The sequence below is a fragment of the Mercenaria mercenaria genome, unplaced genomic scaffold, assembly GCF_021730395.1.
Source record: "Mercenaria mercenaria strain notata unplaced genomic scaffold, MADL_Memer_1 contig_903, whole genome shotgun sequence".
NCBI lineage: Eukaryota > Metazoa > Mollusca > Bivalvia > Venerida > Veneridae > Mercenaria > Mercenaria mercenaria.
In genome coordinates this window covers 52,768-72,522 of record NW_026463817.1, presented here as the reverse complement: position 1 = coordinate 72,522, position 19,755 = coordinate 52,768, and the positions used below count along the sequence as shown (strand labels likewise).

The window sequence follows — 19,755 nt, the reverse complement described above, 5'->3', positions numbered from 1 at the left end:
TAGTAGAGCGCGGGAAATTAACGTCCGTAAGCAGAAGTGACGTCATGACGTTTTGCGTTACGCACAATAACAAAGTTCCACTTAAGTTTTATCGTTTGTAGCGTAACGTTATGTTCTTATGGTAAACTAACGTATTTTGAATCGAGAAATATACTTTAAGGAACGGAGAGAAACTATCAAGGTACCTGCTTTTTTCGTATTTTTACATAAACAATATATTATCAGTGCATGAACCACTAGTTGTCATTAACAGCACGAGAGTCACCTGGCATGGGTGGGGGGGGGGGGGGTGCAAGATGGGGTTTGCCGGCATGGGTAAAATCACCGGAAACGCCAGTCCGGTGTGCAAGAAAGGTATTTCCACATACCTAAAATTATCCACATCACATTGTGAACACCTCCATTCTCCTCTTTTACAGGTACTGAAAAAGATATAAATAACAAGCCAATATAAAAATGTACGAATATTCAAATCTGGTTACGGTATCAAAAGTCCCTTATTAAACATCGGACAGCTAATTTCTACAGTTGCAAACATAACAAGAGCTGTCACAGGAGACAATTTCAATGCTAAATATTGAAATAGGGCACATACTGTACAGTATACTTTATATTGTGAAAATTGTTGATGTTGGCTTAATTCTGTGTCAAAAGTATTAGGTAATAACAGATATAAATATAAAGTGTATCAAAACATATAATAAGTACTTTTAAAAGGCACATAATTCATGGAAACCTTCTGCAAAAGTAAAGCATCATGTGTCATATCATGTGAGTAATAATATGGAGTAACTATTTCGAGTTTGAATCAAATCTGTTTAGTAATACCTGAGATAGATAATTATAACCAAAAAGGGGACATAATTCATGAGACATTGGTCAAAGAATTATGTCCCTTAAATCATATGATGCGAGTGATGATGTGGAACAAATATTTTAAGTTTGAATCAAATTCGTTTGGTTATGATAGAGTTATAGTGACAGTGCATCAAAACTTTAACCTAAAATTGTAAGCAAATAGGGGGATAATTCATGATTTACTAGTGCTAGACTTGTGGCCTTTGTGTCAAATGATGTGGGTGATGATGTGGAACAACTATTTTAAGTTTGTATCAAATTATTTCAGTAATAACAGAGATATGGTGAAAATACATCAAGATTTACTTTAAATTTTAAGTAAAAAGGGGACTAAATTCATGAAAAAATACTGCCGGAGTTATGGACCTTGTGTCATATGATGTGAGTGATGATGTGGAACAACTATTTTAAGTTTTAATCAAATTCATGTAGTAATAACTGAGATAGAGTAAAAGTGTATCATAACCTTAACCTGAAATTTTCTAAGTAAAAGGGGGTTGGGGGGGGGGGTGGGGGGAGATAATTCATAAAATATTGGCGCACTTCGTATAGTCGAAAAAGTCGTTGGAAAGAGAAACAGCGTGCAGACTTGACGTCATGTATATATCGTTTGCAAGTGCAATTCTATTTGTGGATAAAATTGAAACTTGAATTGCAATAACCATTTTTTTTTGTTTCAGGATAAAAACTTTCGATATTACCACTTATTTTCTTAGTTAGAGCATTTCCAATACAATGATAACGGTTTCTATGAAAAATTCAGAAAAAATGTGTTTTCAAAATTTCCGGCTGTAAAAGTGAAAAATAGCAATAACATTTTTGTTTCTGGATAAAAACCTGTAACTTGACCACTCATTTTCTAAATTCAAGCATTTCCAATACAATGGTGATGGTTTCAATGCAAAAGTTTGATAAAATATGTGATTTCAAAAGTTCCTGCAAAAGTGATATCTTGACACTGACTAGATAAAGCAAAAGTTTATTAGGCAGGCCGATTTTATGCTATATCTTGTATGAGGATAGGATATATATATTTATATATAAACTTCGAAAGAAGCAGTACAAACTTTTCACACAGATATTTGCCTGTCATCACTGGGATTACCTTCCTCGTTGAACAAAGACCATTATCATACTCTAATAAGGGCTAATAAGTAATATTTGCACTTGATTATCTATAGATTATTACATGCGTATGCGTGATATTTTCCTGCTCTCACTAAAATGTTAACGGTCTTCAGTAATCTTACAACCAGCAACATGAGTTTTATAATTTCTGTTATAATTGACGCTCTGTGGCAAGTACGATTCTGTATATCTAAATAAGCGACATACGGAAATAAAACAGTTAACATCATCAGACCCCGATTTCACGAAAATACTTAAGTAATTGCTTAGTAAAATTCTTAATAGTGTACTTAAGTATACTATTATTCTTAGCTAAGCATTTTTTAAAATTCGCATTTCACGTCCGTACTTGAGTATAATGCTTATCTAAGACAAATAACGTACTTAACTTTCCGTTCGTTATTAAGTACGTTATTTTTCTTGGAATGCATCACAAATAACGTACTTAAGAAAAGTAAAAAGTTAAGCAAATTAACGTACTTAAGTCAAATAACAGACAAGTATTTTCGTGAAATCGGGGCCAGTTATCAGAAATGGGAAGTACACTCTTCTTCTTCAAAACAAGTATACTTATGGCTTACAACTACGAAACTTTATTATATTAATAAATATCACATACTTTTGATATCGATGTGAACAGGCACGGCTGACCACATAGCACCGACTAGACTATATACAAAAATCCTATATGTTTGCCCACTTTGAAAATTGGAAAATGTAGCCTGCACACGGTTTCCATTGTCCGGAAGAGGTATATCCATCTGACCGTTGTCACCGTTACTTGAGTTATATCTCAGATTCCATTTTTCTACGTGACTCCTTGTGTCATTTTTAAACCAGAATACAGTCACATCATGTGTAGACGGCGACGGGAAATGATCATGAAGTGTTTCAGGTGGCAGTGGCGCTGTGTATAAAGTAAGGCAAATGTCATCAAAATAAAATTTATAGATACACTCAGAGCATAAAATGTAACTAAGTAAACTAAGAACATTCTCTGTTTGATTTGCCTATTTATGAGAGGAATTAAATATACAACACTCGTCACCCACACTAGTACTGGTACTGGCTTTTCCTGCTGGACACTTGTCCTTGTTTTTTTATGGTTTGTGCAGTATGGCGCCTGTAAAACGTTGCTAGTACATCCAATCAATATTGTGTAAGAATTACATTCATTACATTCACTACTCGGAGTGCTGTATGGGTGGCTGCGTTCTTTGTATATGTTTTTTTTCTCTTGGACAATTGTCCCTGCTTTTTATACAGATATACTGAATGAAAGGTCCGGCAAATATCACACTGCTTAGTTCTAGTACGGACCGACTTTGTACGGCCGCCACACGACACTTACAGCTTGCTATTGAGATAGTTAAAATAAGCAAAGAAAGATTCTTTGGAAGCAAAAAATGAATCTGAGCAGAATAGTAGCAGTCTCAGTTTGATTTATTCTGTCCATTAGAGGTAAAGAAATATGTAAATCTAGTGTGTTGTCGCCTGCTTCACCTGCGAAATATGATTGCAAGGCCCACTCGTCTTAAATAAGTATATGCTGTAGGTGTAGAATCTGATTAAAGTCTTTAAGACATAACAATGTTTCGTCGTTTCAGAAACTGGTATATGACGTAATAACTTTTTTCTCTCTAGCCTTTTGTTTTGTTTTAACTGTCCCTAGAATCACTGTCTGATACATGAGACGGTGCCGATTTTCCGTATTTCTGTGCTTCCATTCAAGATATCTAAGCGTGTGTCTTCCAAAACGCACGTGTCCTTTGTAAGTTATTAGAGAAAGACATAAGTAAGAAAAGATGCGATGGTGGCATATGATCTAAAAAAAGAGGCTGTTTGATAAATATATTCACCAGGATGAAGATTTCTATGAATAATCCGCAAGATAACCAGCGAATCTGGAAGCACCGATGAATACAGCAAGAGCCACATATCGCAAAGCAGGCTACCGTCAATTTGAAACGTAGTGGAAAGATAAAGCAGCCGGAGTGTTTCAAACAAGTTACATTTCAGTTATATGAATGATATAACTGGGGCTGGGGGCTGAAATATGGGGGTTTGACATACAAAGGGAGAGAGAATTAATACCACAAACAAACAAGAAAACATATATAACATATAAATACTTACGGATGACTAGACTTACAGCCCTGTCCACACTAGAAGTACGACTGCTTACGGAATGAACACGAATTTCGTATTCTTCCCCTGGGAAAGGGTGATGCAATGTATATTTACAATCACGAGTTGTGTTATTTAACCAGGAAGGTTTCCGATTTCTCCGAACCATCCGGTATTCTACACTATAGTGATCATGTCTACTTCCTTTTGGAGTCTCCCATCTTAACTCTATGTTTCTACCAGTAAAACGAACTGTTAAATTATCAACGGGATTTGGTCCTGAAAGTGTAATTAAATGAACTTAGCGTTTCAAGACTTTCATATGTGATAGAATTTCAATGTAAACTTTTGAAGGTCATGACAATTTTCAAATTATTTATTCTGATTTCATTTCAAAGTTTTATTTATTTAACCAATTTACTTACGCACTGTTCCTGTTCTTTGTAAAGTAATGTTCCTCAAGTTGCCATCATGTTCATATATAACCTTAACTATGATGACGTATGTTTTTCCGGGAAACAATGGTTCAATATCAATATGTTCAGGATACCCATTATCTAAAATAATGTCATCTAAAGAATGTTCTCGGATTCTCCCTGCCTTCCGGTACTTTACCTGTCATTAAGATAATAACTTTTAGTAAATAACAAAACAGACTGCATTTGTCATATCATTATTTTATTTTCTGTCCTTCTAACAATCAAATACCCTATAGATTATCTTTTTTCTACTTTATTATTTATTCAATTGAAATATATCATTAACTTTTAACTTTTTAACTGAGTGAAATGATTATCCGCCATGCATCTAAATATATTGTTGTTATCTAGGGAGAGGAACTGTATAAGTTTTCGTTTGGTCTAATTCCTTTTGTACTTGTGTGATACTTATATACTTGTAAAATTCTGATTTGATATTGATTTCAAATTAGATATGCTCAAACTAAATAAGTATTCTTCAATCTTTAATATAAAAGTGTCAAGATCATAAACACTAAGAATGGATTTTATTGTACAAATGGTGCAGTAACTTAAAGACTTATCCTAAAATTAAGTTCTTATATTTCAGGCTTACAATCCATGACTATTATTTGCTTCTTTAAACGGTGCTTTAATTTAGTTACCTTTAGAATATTGACACAAATCCCATTTTCAAAGGAAAATCTCCAAGACAGACGTAGCCCTTCTGCATGATGTTCAATATTAATCTTCGTTCTAAAAAGATCTTCATCCGTAGAAACAAGAAGTTGCGAACTTATTTTGCATTTAAAATCGTTTGTTGGATCCCTGACATATCCGTCACTACACAGGTCGGCACATGAACAGTCTGAAATTCAAAATGAATGCACCAATATCCAAATAGTCTACCAGCAACGTAACAGCTGTATTGATATCTCATATGACAATTTTGAATTTTATCTTACAACTTCTTATAGAAATCAACGGTCATTAGTTCAACATTAAATTTTCATGGGCAATAGTCAAAACTTGAAGAAAAAATACAACAAATTATTTCTTATGTCATGTAACAAAACAATTATTGGATGGTTTGCCGGTCACAAAACTATTAATCCGCAAGAGGTCAGATGTTTAGTAAAGTAAGAAATACCAGACAATCTTTCCGTTCCAGGAGGGCATGGTGGGTGCTCTCTTTCATATGCTAAGTAACATGTGTCGGAATAATCTGTTAGCTTAAAGATTTTCGGCTTTTCAGCGTTGCAGTAATCAATCTGGTAGTTACAAAATACCAAAGCTGGTGTTAATGGTGTACTTTTATGAAGTATACGAATCTTGTTATCTAAGGTACAATCACCAAAGCAAATCTTATCATTAGAGTGATAGTGACCATCTTCACATTTCTTTTTACCAAGAAGATACACGTTTGGTTGGCTCTTGTCAAAGTATACAACACCCCGAGCATCTGAAATAACATCAGGTCACTCTGATACAGTCATGTGAGTACAATGTTTGTCTGAATGTTTAAGAAATAATATATCACAAACAATGTTTTGTCGTCGAATAAATTCATTGCTTATTTATACGCATCTGAATCAAGAGCACATCTCTGTTTGAGACTTCTTTTCTATCAGTTCTAACATGTTATAAAGAATTATTATCTAGAGCTATATCTTTAAAGATATTTATCAGATACTTGCCTGTTTAGTTAGTTTCAAGTTTCAGCCCTCTTTGTTTAATAGGACAATAGATCGAGTTATTATAGAATAAGGATTGTTATATGAGCTGCGCCATGAGAAAACCAACATAGTGCGATTGCGAGCAGCATGGATCCAGACCAACCTGCGCATCCGCACAGTCTGGTCAGGATCCATGCTGTTCGCTTTCAAAGTCTATTGCAATTACAGAAACCATTAGCGAACAACATGGATCCTGACCAGACTGCGCAGATGCGCAGGCTGGTCTGGATCCATGCTGGTCGCAAAGCCACTATGTTGGTTTTCTCATGGCACGGCTCTTATGTAAACAGTATAGAATAGTATTAAATAGAAACTACAGTGACTTTTTCACTTTTCATTCATGCTTAGCAACAATCTTTATCGTTTAGTCACTAAGTACTACTAAGAAGAGTATTTTGCAAAACTGAAACGTAAACAAATCTACGAACTTGTGCATGGCTCTCACATGATCAAAACTACTGAAAACCTAATTATAACTTATCATGACAGAAAATCTCTGCCATCCACATATCCACTTATTTATGAAGAAGGTTTTCTCAAAAAATGCTTCATATCAAGTTATTATCTTGCAAGTGGAAAAGACTAGTCAACCAGGGAATTATTTTAACATGACAAAACTCTTAGTATCCGCTACTGTCATCAACATTATGTAGATTTAATTAATCTTCTTGTCGCGGAAGAGGTATAATTCTCTTGTGCTTAGTGTTGCAGTTCTGCAGTATATGATGAATACTGATTGTTCATTTATGGGAATAGAATATTGTTACCTCTATCACAGTTCCCAACTGGTCCGCACAACAAAAGCACGTCATTCCAAGCATTTTCTTTGTTTTCCACACACTGCGCATGTGTTCCGCTTGGACAATAGGCACTCAGATTGCATCGCTCTTCAATCAGTTCCCAGTAAAAATCCCTGTCATCACAGGATTCTACGGGGCTAAATGGGCAAGAGCTAGGTAGATGAATAACTGGATAAATATTGTGCATAGGATCATAATGGACATCGGCGATCTCAAGCCCTAAATCTAGGGTATCAAATGTCTTATAGAATATTTGTTGTGAAGACTGGGTGTACGTCTTGGAAATAAGTAAAACCAGATATATTATTGCAGCGGTTTTTCGTGGTGGAAACATATTCCAGCTGTCCCTGAAATCAAATTGGAAAAAAATATCATCATTTTCCAACTTTAGGATCTTTAAAATCTAAGGCCTACTGAAATACATGTAATACAAAACAGCGAATGAAACGTTAAAAAGAACACTTTCTGAAAGGAGGTATTTTTTTAAAAAGTGTAATGTAGATAATTGGCTTAAATTTTTGTTCTGTTAAAATAATTCAACCGATGTGAAAACAATTTAACTGCAGTGGAAAATAAGCATTTTGTAGATGTACTGAAAAACTTGTAAAAAAATAATTATTCTACCGCAGTTCAGTGTAAGTACTTGACTATGACCGAGCTTGGACAGTGATTTATTTTTACTGTTGTGAAAAAAAAATATTATACTACAATAAAAACGTTTTCAATACGGTAAAAGTTATTGTTTTTTATGAAGATGACGAATCATACACTATGCAACAATTATTTATAAAATTCAGCAAAGTTGTGTTCGAAACATTAGCACTTTAGATGATGGACTTGTATTTGGATACACTCACAATATGTTGACTCTTAAATAAATATTATAACATTCTCTTATGATGTGTAGTTACGCGCTATTAACTGGAACAGAATTGTGTTGAAAATGGCGTAGTACAAAAAGGGGTACAATGCCATCAGAATGTTTGTCATGGAGAGTTATGGAACCTATGCCATTTAGGTGACATTATCGTAGCAAAGAATTGTGTGAAGTTGTAACGATTACAGAAAGATACTAACTTGCTGACAATCGCAAACAGATTTTAAAAAAAATGTTGGAAAAATCAAAAAGAGGCTAAGTTAATAACTTCATCAAACTGATAGCAAGAGTTGTAATACCCATGTCATTTGATTGATGTTGCCATCTAGGCAGAAGTATGGTTTAAGTTTCATTCAGTTGTGATTAGTTACCGAGGTACGGACTTCCTGACAGATGTCTGTTGAATAAATGGCTAAATACAAAAAGGGATATAATTTCTTCAAAATGATAGCAGGAGTTGTAATAATTGAGAAATAACTTTGCTGAGAATCATTAGTTAGGTGTTTACTCTCGACGCTGACGCCTATGGTATAGGTGAGACCAGCAATTCAAAAAACTTACTGGGAATAAGCTAAATGTGTATTGATGAAACGCTTTTCTTCCCCAATGCAAATTATGTAAACTGGGGTCCATATCATTCACGCCAAAAATACCCCAATAAGTGTCACTTGTGGTCTTTAACCTATAGCAGTTCGTCACGGCGAGCTAAACTTCAGTATTTCAAGTCCTTTTTTTTTTTTTTTTTTTTTATCTCTATATTATCCTCGTCATAGGTTACTGAAGGGTCGAGGGCATCAACTTTACACCGTACAAAGTTTGCATCATTATTAGATTGGTGACAACTAATCAATATTACAATTACAAACTATAGTATTATTCATAAAATAAGCTCAGAATTGAAGACAAATTCTTTACATTAACATGTACTTTATAGATGTAACAATATTCCATCATACTCTGTTGAGAGACTGATGAGCCATTCACGGCGAAACTAGTTTGTGACTTTTATATTAAAATTTAAGAAAAACTAAGCGAGCGTGTGAAGTCATTGTATAATTTTACAATATATATATATATATATATATATATTTTTTTTTTTTTTTTTCATTTTACTACAATGCAAAAAAGAAACAAAAAAAACCCCCAAAAAACAACAAACTATTGGGCAAAAGAAAGAAAGAAAGAAGAACATAACCCACATGATTTCAGTGTTCTTCTTTAGACAGAAAAATCTTGATATAGTTATCCATAGATTGGATATTGATTAAGGAGAAAAAAAATCCTGATGTTAGAAAGGGGGTGGCAACGTTAAATGTCGCAACGCCGCTAAATGTCGCAACCACCGTTATATGTCGCCGATGTAACACATTGCAGACTTGGAGCGGTCTTCTGCGCATGCCCGAAAGTGATTATCAGTTGTAGCGCACGGCAAAAATATGCATATTTTTGCATGTCCGCATGCATTTAGTGTACAATACGCATAAAATACTGACTAAAGGTTAGGGTTAGTATCACCATGGTTACAAAATATATACATTTATGATATTTTCGTTCAAATTTAGTTAATCCGGTATGTACCGGAGTCTGTAATTTATACCGGCGCTCCAAGTCTGCATTGAGTCACAGTCATATGTCGCAATGTTGACGTTAAATGTCGCAACCACCGCTAAATGTCGCAAAATCGTCTGCCGCTAAATGTCGCACCTTTAACGTTAAATGTCGCAAAAATTTGCCAACCGTTATATGTCGCAACTCCAACGCTAAATGTCGCACAGCAAAATAAGAGTTAAACAGTCTTTACAACTTAGAGATAAGATTGGGTAATGCATGCTTGCATGCATCAGTATGCAATGTGTTGATTTGGGAAAGGCTGAAATGACCTTTCACTCTAATCTGCACGTTTGCTTTTCAGTGGTCCCGCACCATACATACGTTATATATTCTATACCTAAAGGTTTGAGCACTAACGTAGTACTCGCCACAGTACTAAATTTATTTCAGGTCTAAACTATGTAACTCTTTGGAGCCCTCCGTATTGTCGCGCGTTGTATCGCATGTCTTGAGTCGAACTGAATTTCGTTACACAACAGCCCGGGGCCCAGAAATTGTTGATGGGGGGAGGGATGGGGACACCAGTTTTTTAAAAAAAGCGTCACCGGCGACGTGCGGTAGGTACGGGTTTCCTCTATCCGTATTTGTGGCAAAGTTTTTTATGTACAGGTATGAAATGCTGGCATGTGGTGCATTTTTGTCTACTTGTTTGAAGTATGTACTAGAGGGGCATTCCCCTTATTTTAGTTGGTTAGGGTTTTTCCCCTTGACAATTTTGAAATACAGGTATGGAATGCTGGATTTTTATTGCATTTTTGTTCAAAATTTCGGTGTATAGGAGGGATTATCCCTGCCATTTTCGAGGGCTCAGGGGCTCTCCCCGGGAAAGTTTGAAAAACAGGTATAAAATGGTTGCCTCCGGTGCATTTTTGTCTTAATTTTAAGGTACTGGAGGAGTACTCCCCTCATTTTAAGGGGTCAAGGGTTCTGCCCCATTGGGGATTTTTGAAATGTAAGTATAAAATGTTCGCCTCTGGGGCGTTTTGGGTCTACATTTTGAGAAAATATTATTTCCAAAATAGTCGGGTGCAACTTAGATGATTATAAGTCACTACTAAGCCAACAAGGGTGGGGTTGGGGTGGAGGATCGGCTTGGGCCGCGATCCGGGCATGTTACACAACAGGATATTTAACTACGCGACACGAAGACTGTAACTGTGTTTTGTACCAGCTGTAGAAAAAGAAGATTTTCTATTAATCAGCCACGGATTCTATTTCTTTGTTTGGAGGTTTACATTTAAAATCATAAGGTGACTATCAAGCTTCAATGGCGGGGAAAGATCCTATGTGGCCCTCTGTACATTTTTTTAAGTAAAGCAGGAATTTTGATATTATTTTACTTTTAGTCTCTTAAAATTGTTTGATTTAGTCTCATTCCCCTCATTACTTAGTATCTTACTTTTCCGCCTACCCACACATAATCCCCCTCTCTCCCCACCCCCTTCAGAAATGTAAATATTTATATTTTCTATTAATTGTCTTGGTGCTGTGTGTTTGTGTCTTAGATTTCTGTGTCGTTATTCACCCCGTTCCCCACCCATACCCAACCCCCACAAACATACAACATCATTACCAAATCGTATTTACTTAAAGAAACCTCAGAATATTTCTGTCCTAAAACACTGGCCCTATCACAAAATAATAATAATTTTCTTGCGTGACTGTTCAAGCAAGTTGTGGAACTCAGGTGAGCGATCTAGGGCCAACAAGGCCCGCTTGTTGCTATACGTAACAACACTTATCATTAAGATAATTATTTGTATTACATAAACCTGTTAATTTTTCTTCCCTCAAAAAAGTAAATATACACAAGGAATTGATAGTCATAGTGTCAAATAGGAAGTGCGACCTTTAGCGTTGGTGTTGTGACATATAACGGTAGGCAAATTTTTGCGACATTTAACGTTAAAGGTGCGACATTTAGCGGCATACGATTTTGCGACATTTAGCGATGGTTGCGACATTTAACGTCAACCTTGCGACATTTAACGGTGGTTGCGACATTTAGCGGCGTTGCGACATTTAACGTTGCCACAATTGTGGAGGGATCAATAAAATTTACTGGAATAAATTCTTAACCATTTTCCATTCTTTTTCAAAAACTTGCACTATCTTTCTTTTTATTGCAATATCTTCATTGAGTTTGTAATTATAATGAAGAAGGATACAAATCCACTGAGTGTTAAGGGTCTTTGTAAGGACCTACTTTGGAAAATATATTTTTGAAGTAGTAACAAAGTGATATTCAATGGCTTAGGTCTATCTGTGGTACTTAAGATAACATTTTTTTCATTTGGCAAAAATATGATATTTTTTCTTTCACACAATGACCTTATTTCACTGAAGAGATTTGATGTATAAGTACATGACCAGAATAAGTGCTCAATACTTTCATTTTCTACATTACAATATGAACATAAAGGTGTATCTTTTATTTTAAGTTTAAATAGGTAATCATTTAGTGGCAAAATACGATGTAATATCCTGACTTGAAACCACTGGATACTTGTGTCTTTAAAACAGTCAAAGGGCATATTACAGTACACCTTCCATTCACCTTGCTGAGTGGAATATCGGTGGTTCCATTTTATTTGGCTGGTAGTAACTTCTTTGTTTTTATTAAAAATATTATAGAATGGCCTTGTTCCTTGTTTATGTTTTAAGAGTATGGACATAGGATTTGGTATTAGAGGAGTTTGATGTTTATCTAATTGTTTTCCCCTGTGACTTTTACTGAAGTATTTCATAATGGCATTTTTCATTCCCATGTAATGAAGAAGGTTAATCTTTGACTGCAATTTTCTGGGGGGCGTAGGTTCAAGCCCCACTGGGACCAAAACTTTTTCTCCATATTTTCCTTTTTTCTAGTATGTTTTTACTTCTTTCAAGACTTATTATGGATGTATTGTACAAAAGTGGAAAAGTTTCATTTTATAAGCGATTTCTTGCTGTTCAAAGTGAATTTACCTCTGAATCAGGAGGGGTAGAGTTAGACATCTTTAAAAATACTGAGTTACATGCGGTAAAAGTTCTCTATTTTGCCTTCATTCTTTAGATTACATATTGTGGAAGAAATGCAGGTAGGTTTTACTTATGCCCCAAGGTTATTTTTGAATGAAGTGAGCAAAGTTCAAAACAGACCCACAGGATTCGACCTTAATTTTTCAATGTTGGAATTAGAATTCTGTCTCATTAAATCTGTTTACTTGAGGCACCCTAGCAAAAATGATATTTACAGTTTTATTTTGTGTTTTATAATTATTTAACAATAGTTTGATGTTTCTTTCATCAAAATTAATGCTGTAATGAATTCTCTGCAAACGTTTTAGATAGTGGCCATCACACTGAAATTTGTCTACATTTAATATTAAGTTTTCATCTTTAGTTTCATATATTTTTTGAAAAAAGTCATGCATTTCCTTTAAAATTTCTGATTGAGATACAACAGTTTTGTCAAGTTCATTTTCTAACTTTGAAATAGTTTTATTTAAATAGTTATGTTTTTCAAGGTTACAGAAAAAGTTTGTTGTCTTTTCTCCTTCATCAATCCATTTAACTTTTGATCTTAATAGATATCCTTTAAGTTTTTCTTCTCTAATAGAATTAAATTGTTTCTTTAATGAGTAAAGTTCATCAGAATTCTCCTCTTTTAATGTATTTTCTAAAGATTATATCTTACTCATAATTTCCTTTTCTAGTCGACACTGTTGTTTTTTTAACTTGCATAGGATATTGATTTCCCTCGTAATTCCATTAAAAGTGTTTCCAAAAATAACTGGTCGTTTATTACAAATTGAATTTCATCGTTTGGTATATTGTCTGTATTCTCAAAATTATAAACTGGTAGACAGTATTGTCTCTTTACTTCTTTATTTTTTTCCTTAATGCAGTTTAAATATTCAATAGCATTTAAAAGAGAGTTACTGTGCTTCCAAAGTCCTTTTAAATACCATGGTTTATATTAGAGAAGCCAACTTTCAATGATATGAAGGAATGATCTGATTTATAGCTGGATTTGATTTCACAGTTTTTTACATTTGGTAACAATTCTTCGCTTATAAGAAAAAAATCCAGTCTAGCTTGCTGTGTAGGATTACTCCTTCTCCAAGTATACTTTCGTACGTCTGGAAAATTTTCCCTACATGGATCTACCAGTTGATGTTCTGTGATAAATTTTATCAAATTATCTCTGGCCTTTTTATTATTTATCCTTTTATAATTATAATAATCAATATCTGGAATTAGGACCAAATTAAATCACCGCAAATTATACATTTTTCATTGTTCAAGTTCTCAACTGTTTGGAAGACATTATTGTAGAAACTTGGATCATCATTATTCGGTCCATACAGATTTAATAAAGTTAATCGTTGTTTTTCGGCGACGCCGTCTAAATTCGTTTTCGTTACCTATGCCACGTGACTTCAGTTTGCAAATCAAACTACTTGATAACGCATTATAGATAATTTATCAAAATGGAAGATTTATGCAACACTCTGCCTGATTGGACGAGAGTGTCAATTTCTTTCACTCTGTTGATTGTGCTACGCTGAGTGAAATGTAGACAAAGCGTTTATCCTAAACGACGCTGTTCACAGTTTTAAAGCTAACTTTGGCTCAGTATATTTAGCAAGAATATTGATATATCACAAAATGATAAGTAAGTTTAATAAATATGATAAAAACCTGTTCAAATACCAACATATATCAAATTAAAGAAAGAGCTGAATACGGTCTGCGTAACACATGAATAAGGGTGTGATAAGAGTCTTTTATGTAGAGAAGTGCTTTTTAAAAGATTTTCCTTGTTACAATTGTCGTCTGTATATGAAAAGGTTTCTTGCTTTTCTGACTTATTCAGATTGCATATTAAAATGAGTACTTGTTTGCTTTGATATATTTGTTATAAATTATTTAACTGATTTCTTATATATGAATATTTTTCTTTAGTATGGTATACAAATATTGAACTCAGTTGAAATCTGTTTTATTATATATATGCTATATAATGACTGAATCTCATTATACTGAAATGAAGGTACGTTGCATACAGTTTATCTATGTGATATGACTACGGTCAAACTTTGCTTATGAAACAGAAATATTGAAATAATTACAATTGTACGTTTTGCTTGACCTTCACTTTTTATAGGTGTGACGTCATTGTCCAAAGATTCACGAATAGCGAATATGCTATTTGTTAAAGCGGGATCAGTTGGCCTATTTTAGAAATATATAAAAATAATAAATAAAAAATCCTTTAATTGATTTTTTTCTCATGTATTCTAATCAAACTTGATTTGTAGCATCTTTATTAGGCCCGCAGCCAACTTTGTTCAGCTGGGACATTTGACCCCTTTTAGGGGCTGCTAGAGGTAAAACTAGAAATGCATTTATACAGCGGCGTCTCATGAACAGCTTGGTGGATCTTTGTCATACTTGGTCTGGAGCATCATAAGGTCCTCTTCCAAATTTATTTATATAGGAACTTGGGCCCTGTTAGGGACCACTATAGCTAAAAGTAGATATGCCTTTCTTCGCATTAACCACTAAAATGTAATGGATTTTTATCAAACTCGATGTGTAACAATATCGTAAGGTCTCCTGCTATTTTGTTACAAATGGGGATAGGGACCAATTTAGCTAAAATATAAACAAGTTTAATGACCTCTTCTCATGAACCGCTTCATGAATCTTCATCAAACTACTGCTGTAATTATTCGTCTAAGGATAAACGAAACAAAATTGCAACCCTGCGAAACCTTTGCGAAAAATTAAAAGAGAACCATTTAAATTGTTAAAGTGCGGTGTTTAGTTTTGCAATTTGAAAAATGTTAGATGAAAGATGAATGTTAGATGAAAAATTCATAAACTTCTTTCCTTATTACAATTCGCCGACCATCATTTTTAAAGATATTTCTTGTTCTATTGTAATATCCAATGCAATAAAATTCCCTACATCATCCCTTACAGATTTATGAACATCAGTTTCAACATTTTTATTAAAAAGAATCGCTACACCTCTAGCATTAGACTTCGAGAAACTAAAATAGCACTCTCCATTCCACTGAGAGTAAATAAATTTTTCTTGACTCTTAGTATTAAAATGAGTGTCCTGTAGACAATATATGTGATGGTTTTTTTCTCAAAAATTGAAAGACATCTATTCTCTTCTTATTCTCATTTAGACCACGGCAGTTAAGTGATAAGATACTTATTTCATCCATATAAAACAATGGCTATATTTCCAAACATGGATAGTACTTCCATAACTTTCACAAAAATATATCTAAAATGTGAGTTATGTGAAATAACAAAATGTGTATAGAAAATATAAAAAACTTGGTGCAAGAAGATCATGAGCATGTTAAAGAATTTCTTTCAAAATACTATACAATGTAATAGCATTCCAAAGTTTTGTTGACGCTTAAATGCAGATTCTCTACTTACTCTATTTTCAGAGGAAATTATTGTCAAAATGAAAATAACCAAATGTTTATAAGGACATATTTTCTGTTGATACAGGTATTTAAACATAGTCCTATGGTGTAAAGAAAAAGTATATCATACATCACATAGGAATTTTATGGAGATATCTTAAAAATCTACTCTAATGTATTTCAAGTCTTTGGTTGAATGTCAAAAAGTATAGGTAAAAATGTTAATGTTACAGACAATTAAAAATTTTCCTCGGCAGTCCATTAAAACGCATGGGTGAAGATGTCGGAGCGGATGGATGGATGTGTGGATGGATGGGAAGGGATGGGCGTGCGCACGTGCGTTTATGAGTATAAATCGAGCCTGTTATTATTTTGGCTTGCAACACAACTTTTTCTTAGAATTCTATTACACGAGTGAACACCAGATGCAAAATTTTCACGAGTGGCATAGATCTTTCAGTCTCAGTTTGAGCAATAACATATCAAACGGATCGTTGACTAACTTAAGTATTGTTTTCTGTTATTTGCCTCTCCAAATGTAGTCGTGTCTTCAACAAGAAGCCGGGAAGCAGAATATATCCAAGCGGCAGGATGTAAGGAGTCCACCGATTGGTCACACCTACATGCTTCGGTCCAACGGGTGTTTGCGTTTTATGACAGCATTATAAATTCGACAATAATATGATAACAAAATGTAAATCAATTACATATATCAAAATTTTATTGAAAATGATGATCGTTTCATTTCTGACTTTCCATAAAGAATTTATGAATACTTATACCTGTCGTAGTAATTTCACCGCTTAGCCATGTGCGAAAACGACAGAGAAGTCGACTCCTTCGATTTCGTCGGATTTAAATAGTAACGAAGGAGAACCCCATTTGGACTATAAATAGAACACGCGGACGAACCCAAACCGAGATGAATGCTTTTACACAATGTTTTCGGTTTTATGCGAACTGTTTTTGTTTTGATCATATTAAAGCTACCTGAATTAAAAATTTCCTATTATCTAGAAACTATATCAAAGGAACTATGTCAAAGACTGCATAATGTTTGCTTCTGGGATCCCATTACCTAATGCACTAAAATAAACATGAAATTAGATCTACGGAAGAGCATTAGTGCCAGGTGTGTTATTTTCGACTTAGATCCGCAAAATTTGAACGTCTGTCCCTCTGTCAAAGGCCTATATTGTTAATAGGCTACTTTTATTGCCTTGGATAGTAAACTTAAAAATGGTTACATAACGTACACATCCATATATTTTACATGAAGGGACTTGAACATACCGTCACATCGATGTATGACCTACCCTAGCCTCTAGAGCTATTCTTTATTTCAAACTGTATCTAGTATATACACATACATTTAGATGTTAAGTACAGTCTGGTGGTAGGGACTCTAGCTATTCTAGAAAATAGTTAAATATTCTAAGTTCGAACGCTACCCAGTCACTTTCTATGACCTCTCCTCAAAATCTAGAGCTACCCAGGTACTCAGTTACCCGATCTACTTGGTAGATCTCATAATATACATTCTTGCATAAGACTACTTTGTTTTTCTCTGGATCCGCTCATTATTATTAACGGAAGAAAAATCGTGTGCACCTTCGGTTTCGGTCACAAACATTCCCGCGGTCTTCTCTGTGGACGTTAATACACAAAAAACGTATATTATCCGTACATTTAATATTATTTCTAGTTACATGTATCAATTTCCATTTGATAGACATCTGGATATTTCAACAATCTGAACCAAAAGACAAGTTTTAAAACTGTATGTTGCTCCTAAATCAAGTTGTTTCCAATTTATCTTGGTAGGCAAATGTAGAAATAATATTTTTACAAACTCGCACTTCTGACGAATTTTGGCTTAATATATAGTTGTAAATGCAGCTGTGTTACAGATATAAGACAACAGTAATTATATCCATATGATTCCTTTAGCAAAGTGTGTTTATCAAGTTTATAGTTATGCTAAACAGCTCTATTTTTGTTGGGAAACTAGGATAGAAAAATCGAATTCTGAAAATGTTACAAAAATTAAGCACTCAATGAAGTGAATTAAGTGTGAATGATCAAATGGTAAAGTTTTGAACATTGGCACACGCGCCTGGACAACAAACGAAATGTGCATCATTAACTGCATGCACGCCAACGCGACATAACGAAATGTCCTAAATCAGCTGCCATACTTTTCTTAGTGTCTGTTAACTTTGATTCTTTTTTTCTAACAATCGCCATTCTTTAAAATTACCAGTTATTGCAACAACAAACATTCCTTTAATCTCACTAGTTTTTACCTAACTTAATGACATTTCTCTTTAAGTGTTTGGATAAAAAACATATCATTCCACTCCAAAATCTAACTGCAAAGTCAATTAGACTCCAGCCTCCACTCCAGCACTACCTTCCATATTTTGTAGTATGCCTCGGAAATCAACCTCCCTCATTATGTAACACAGTTAATTAAGAATTTCGACATATTGAATATATACATATATTTACAGTATTTCATCATTGTCATAAAAGTTAATTTTCCATATGTAAATGAAAGTAAGTATACCTTTTGTAATGTAAATCCAAGGTAAAAGCAAGTCTTTAACCGCACGTTATCAGCTATCAACTGAATGGGTGTAATTGTATATTAAATGTTTATAAAATCAATCTTTTGTAAATATTGCGACTATTGTAGGTTTAAAATTAACCTTATTAGAACAACGGTGAGATAAATACGGAAGCGTGGAAGAGCTGCATGAGACACAAAATGAAGTTATAGAAGAGTGTAAAAATGGACTTTAAACAAAAAATACGGAGTGGGAGAGAGAAGCGGTGTGTGTATACGGGGATGCGTAAAAATAAGTTTGAAGTAACACAAAAAATGAAAACATTTTCATTAAGGGTGGAGAGGGGCTAAACATGCATGTCGACGAATTTCAGTTGAGCGGACGGGGAATGCTATGGAGACACTGAAACATAATATATAATACTTTTAGAGTTACTAAGTCACGTTTCCACCGGATGTAATTTTATCACTTACTCATTCCACCCGTCTCGACAGGTCGGTACTACGATAGGATTTCTGCCATGTCGTGTTCTCGAGGCGAAAACACGATAACACGAAAACTCGACACATTTTACACGAGACATTTAGAGAGCACCGACACGACATATGTATTTGTCGAGTTTTCGTTCTGGCGGGTATGAATATGTCGTGTTGGCGCCCTTTATATGTCGTGCTGTCGTGTCTTCACCACACCGATACGAAAACACGACAATACCTTATTTGTCGCGTTGTCCAGTTTTCGTTTTTTCGCCCCGTCAACACGAAAACGCGGCAGATATCTAATTTGACGCGTTTTCGTAGTTTCGTCTTGCCGTCTTCGGTTAGACATGCGCGCAGCAATTACTGAACTGAACACAACATAACTGCATGCACTAGAAAATATAAGTTTAAGAATAAGGATTGGCTTATATTATTTTTATATTTCGGCCGAATACCATGTATAACAAAATATCGAAAGAGGAACGGCGGATATCAAACTAATTACTTCTGCCTTTTTACCCCTCACCTAACAGTTTATGTATTTTCTCATAATGTATCAAAGCAATTTCTTACAAGGATAATAAGACCATTTATTTCTATAATGACCAAATCTGATAAAGTCTTTGTTTTTGACAGTTATTTTTAATGTTGATAATTCAACTCAGCATTAC

The 19,755-nt window shown here is 34.4% G+C and overlaps 1 protein-coding gene across 1 annotated transcript; it reads right to left on the bottom strand.

Annotated features, from left to right (window-relative positions):
- Window positions 1–368: 368 nt before the first annotated feature.
- LOC128554963 (uncharacterized) lies at window positions 369–18,675 on the bottom strand (the record flags this gene model as incomplete). Its single annotated transcript, XM_053536304.1, has 8 exons — window positions 18,605–18,675; window positions 7,075–7,454; window positions 5,722–6,033; window positions 5,237–5,439; window positions 4,539–4,728; window positions 4,123–4,392; window positions 2,606–2,893; window positions 369–422 (listed from the first exon to the last, which is right to left on the bottom strand). Coding segments are annotated over exons 2-8 (1,684 nt in total), but the record flags the coding sequence as incomplete, so codon positions are not given.
- Between the last annotated feature and the right edge of the window lie 1,080 nt (window positions 18,676–19,755).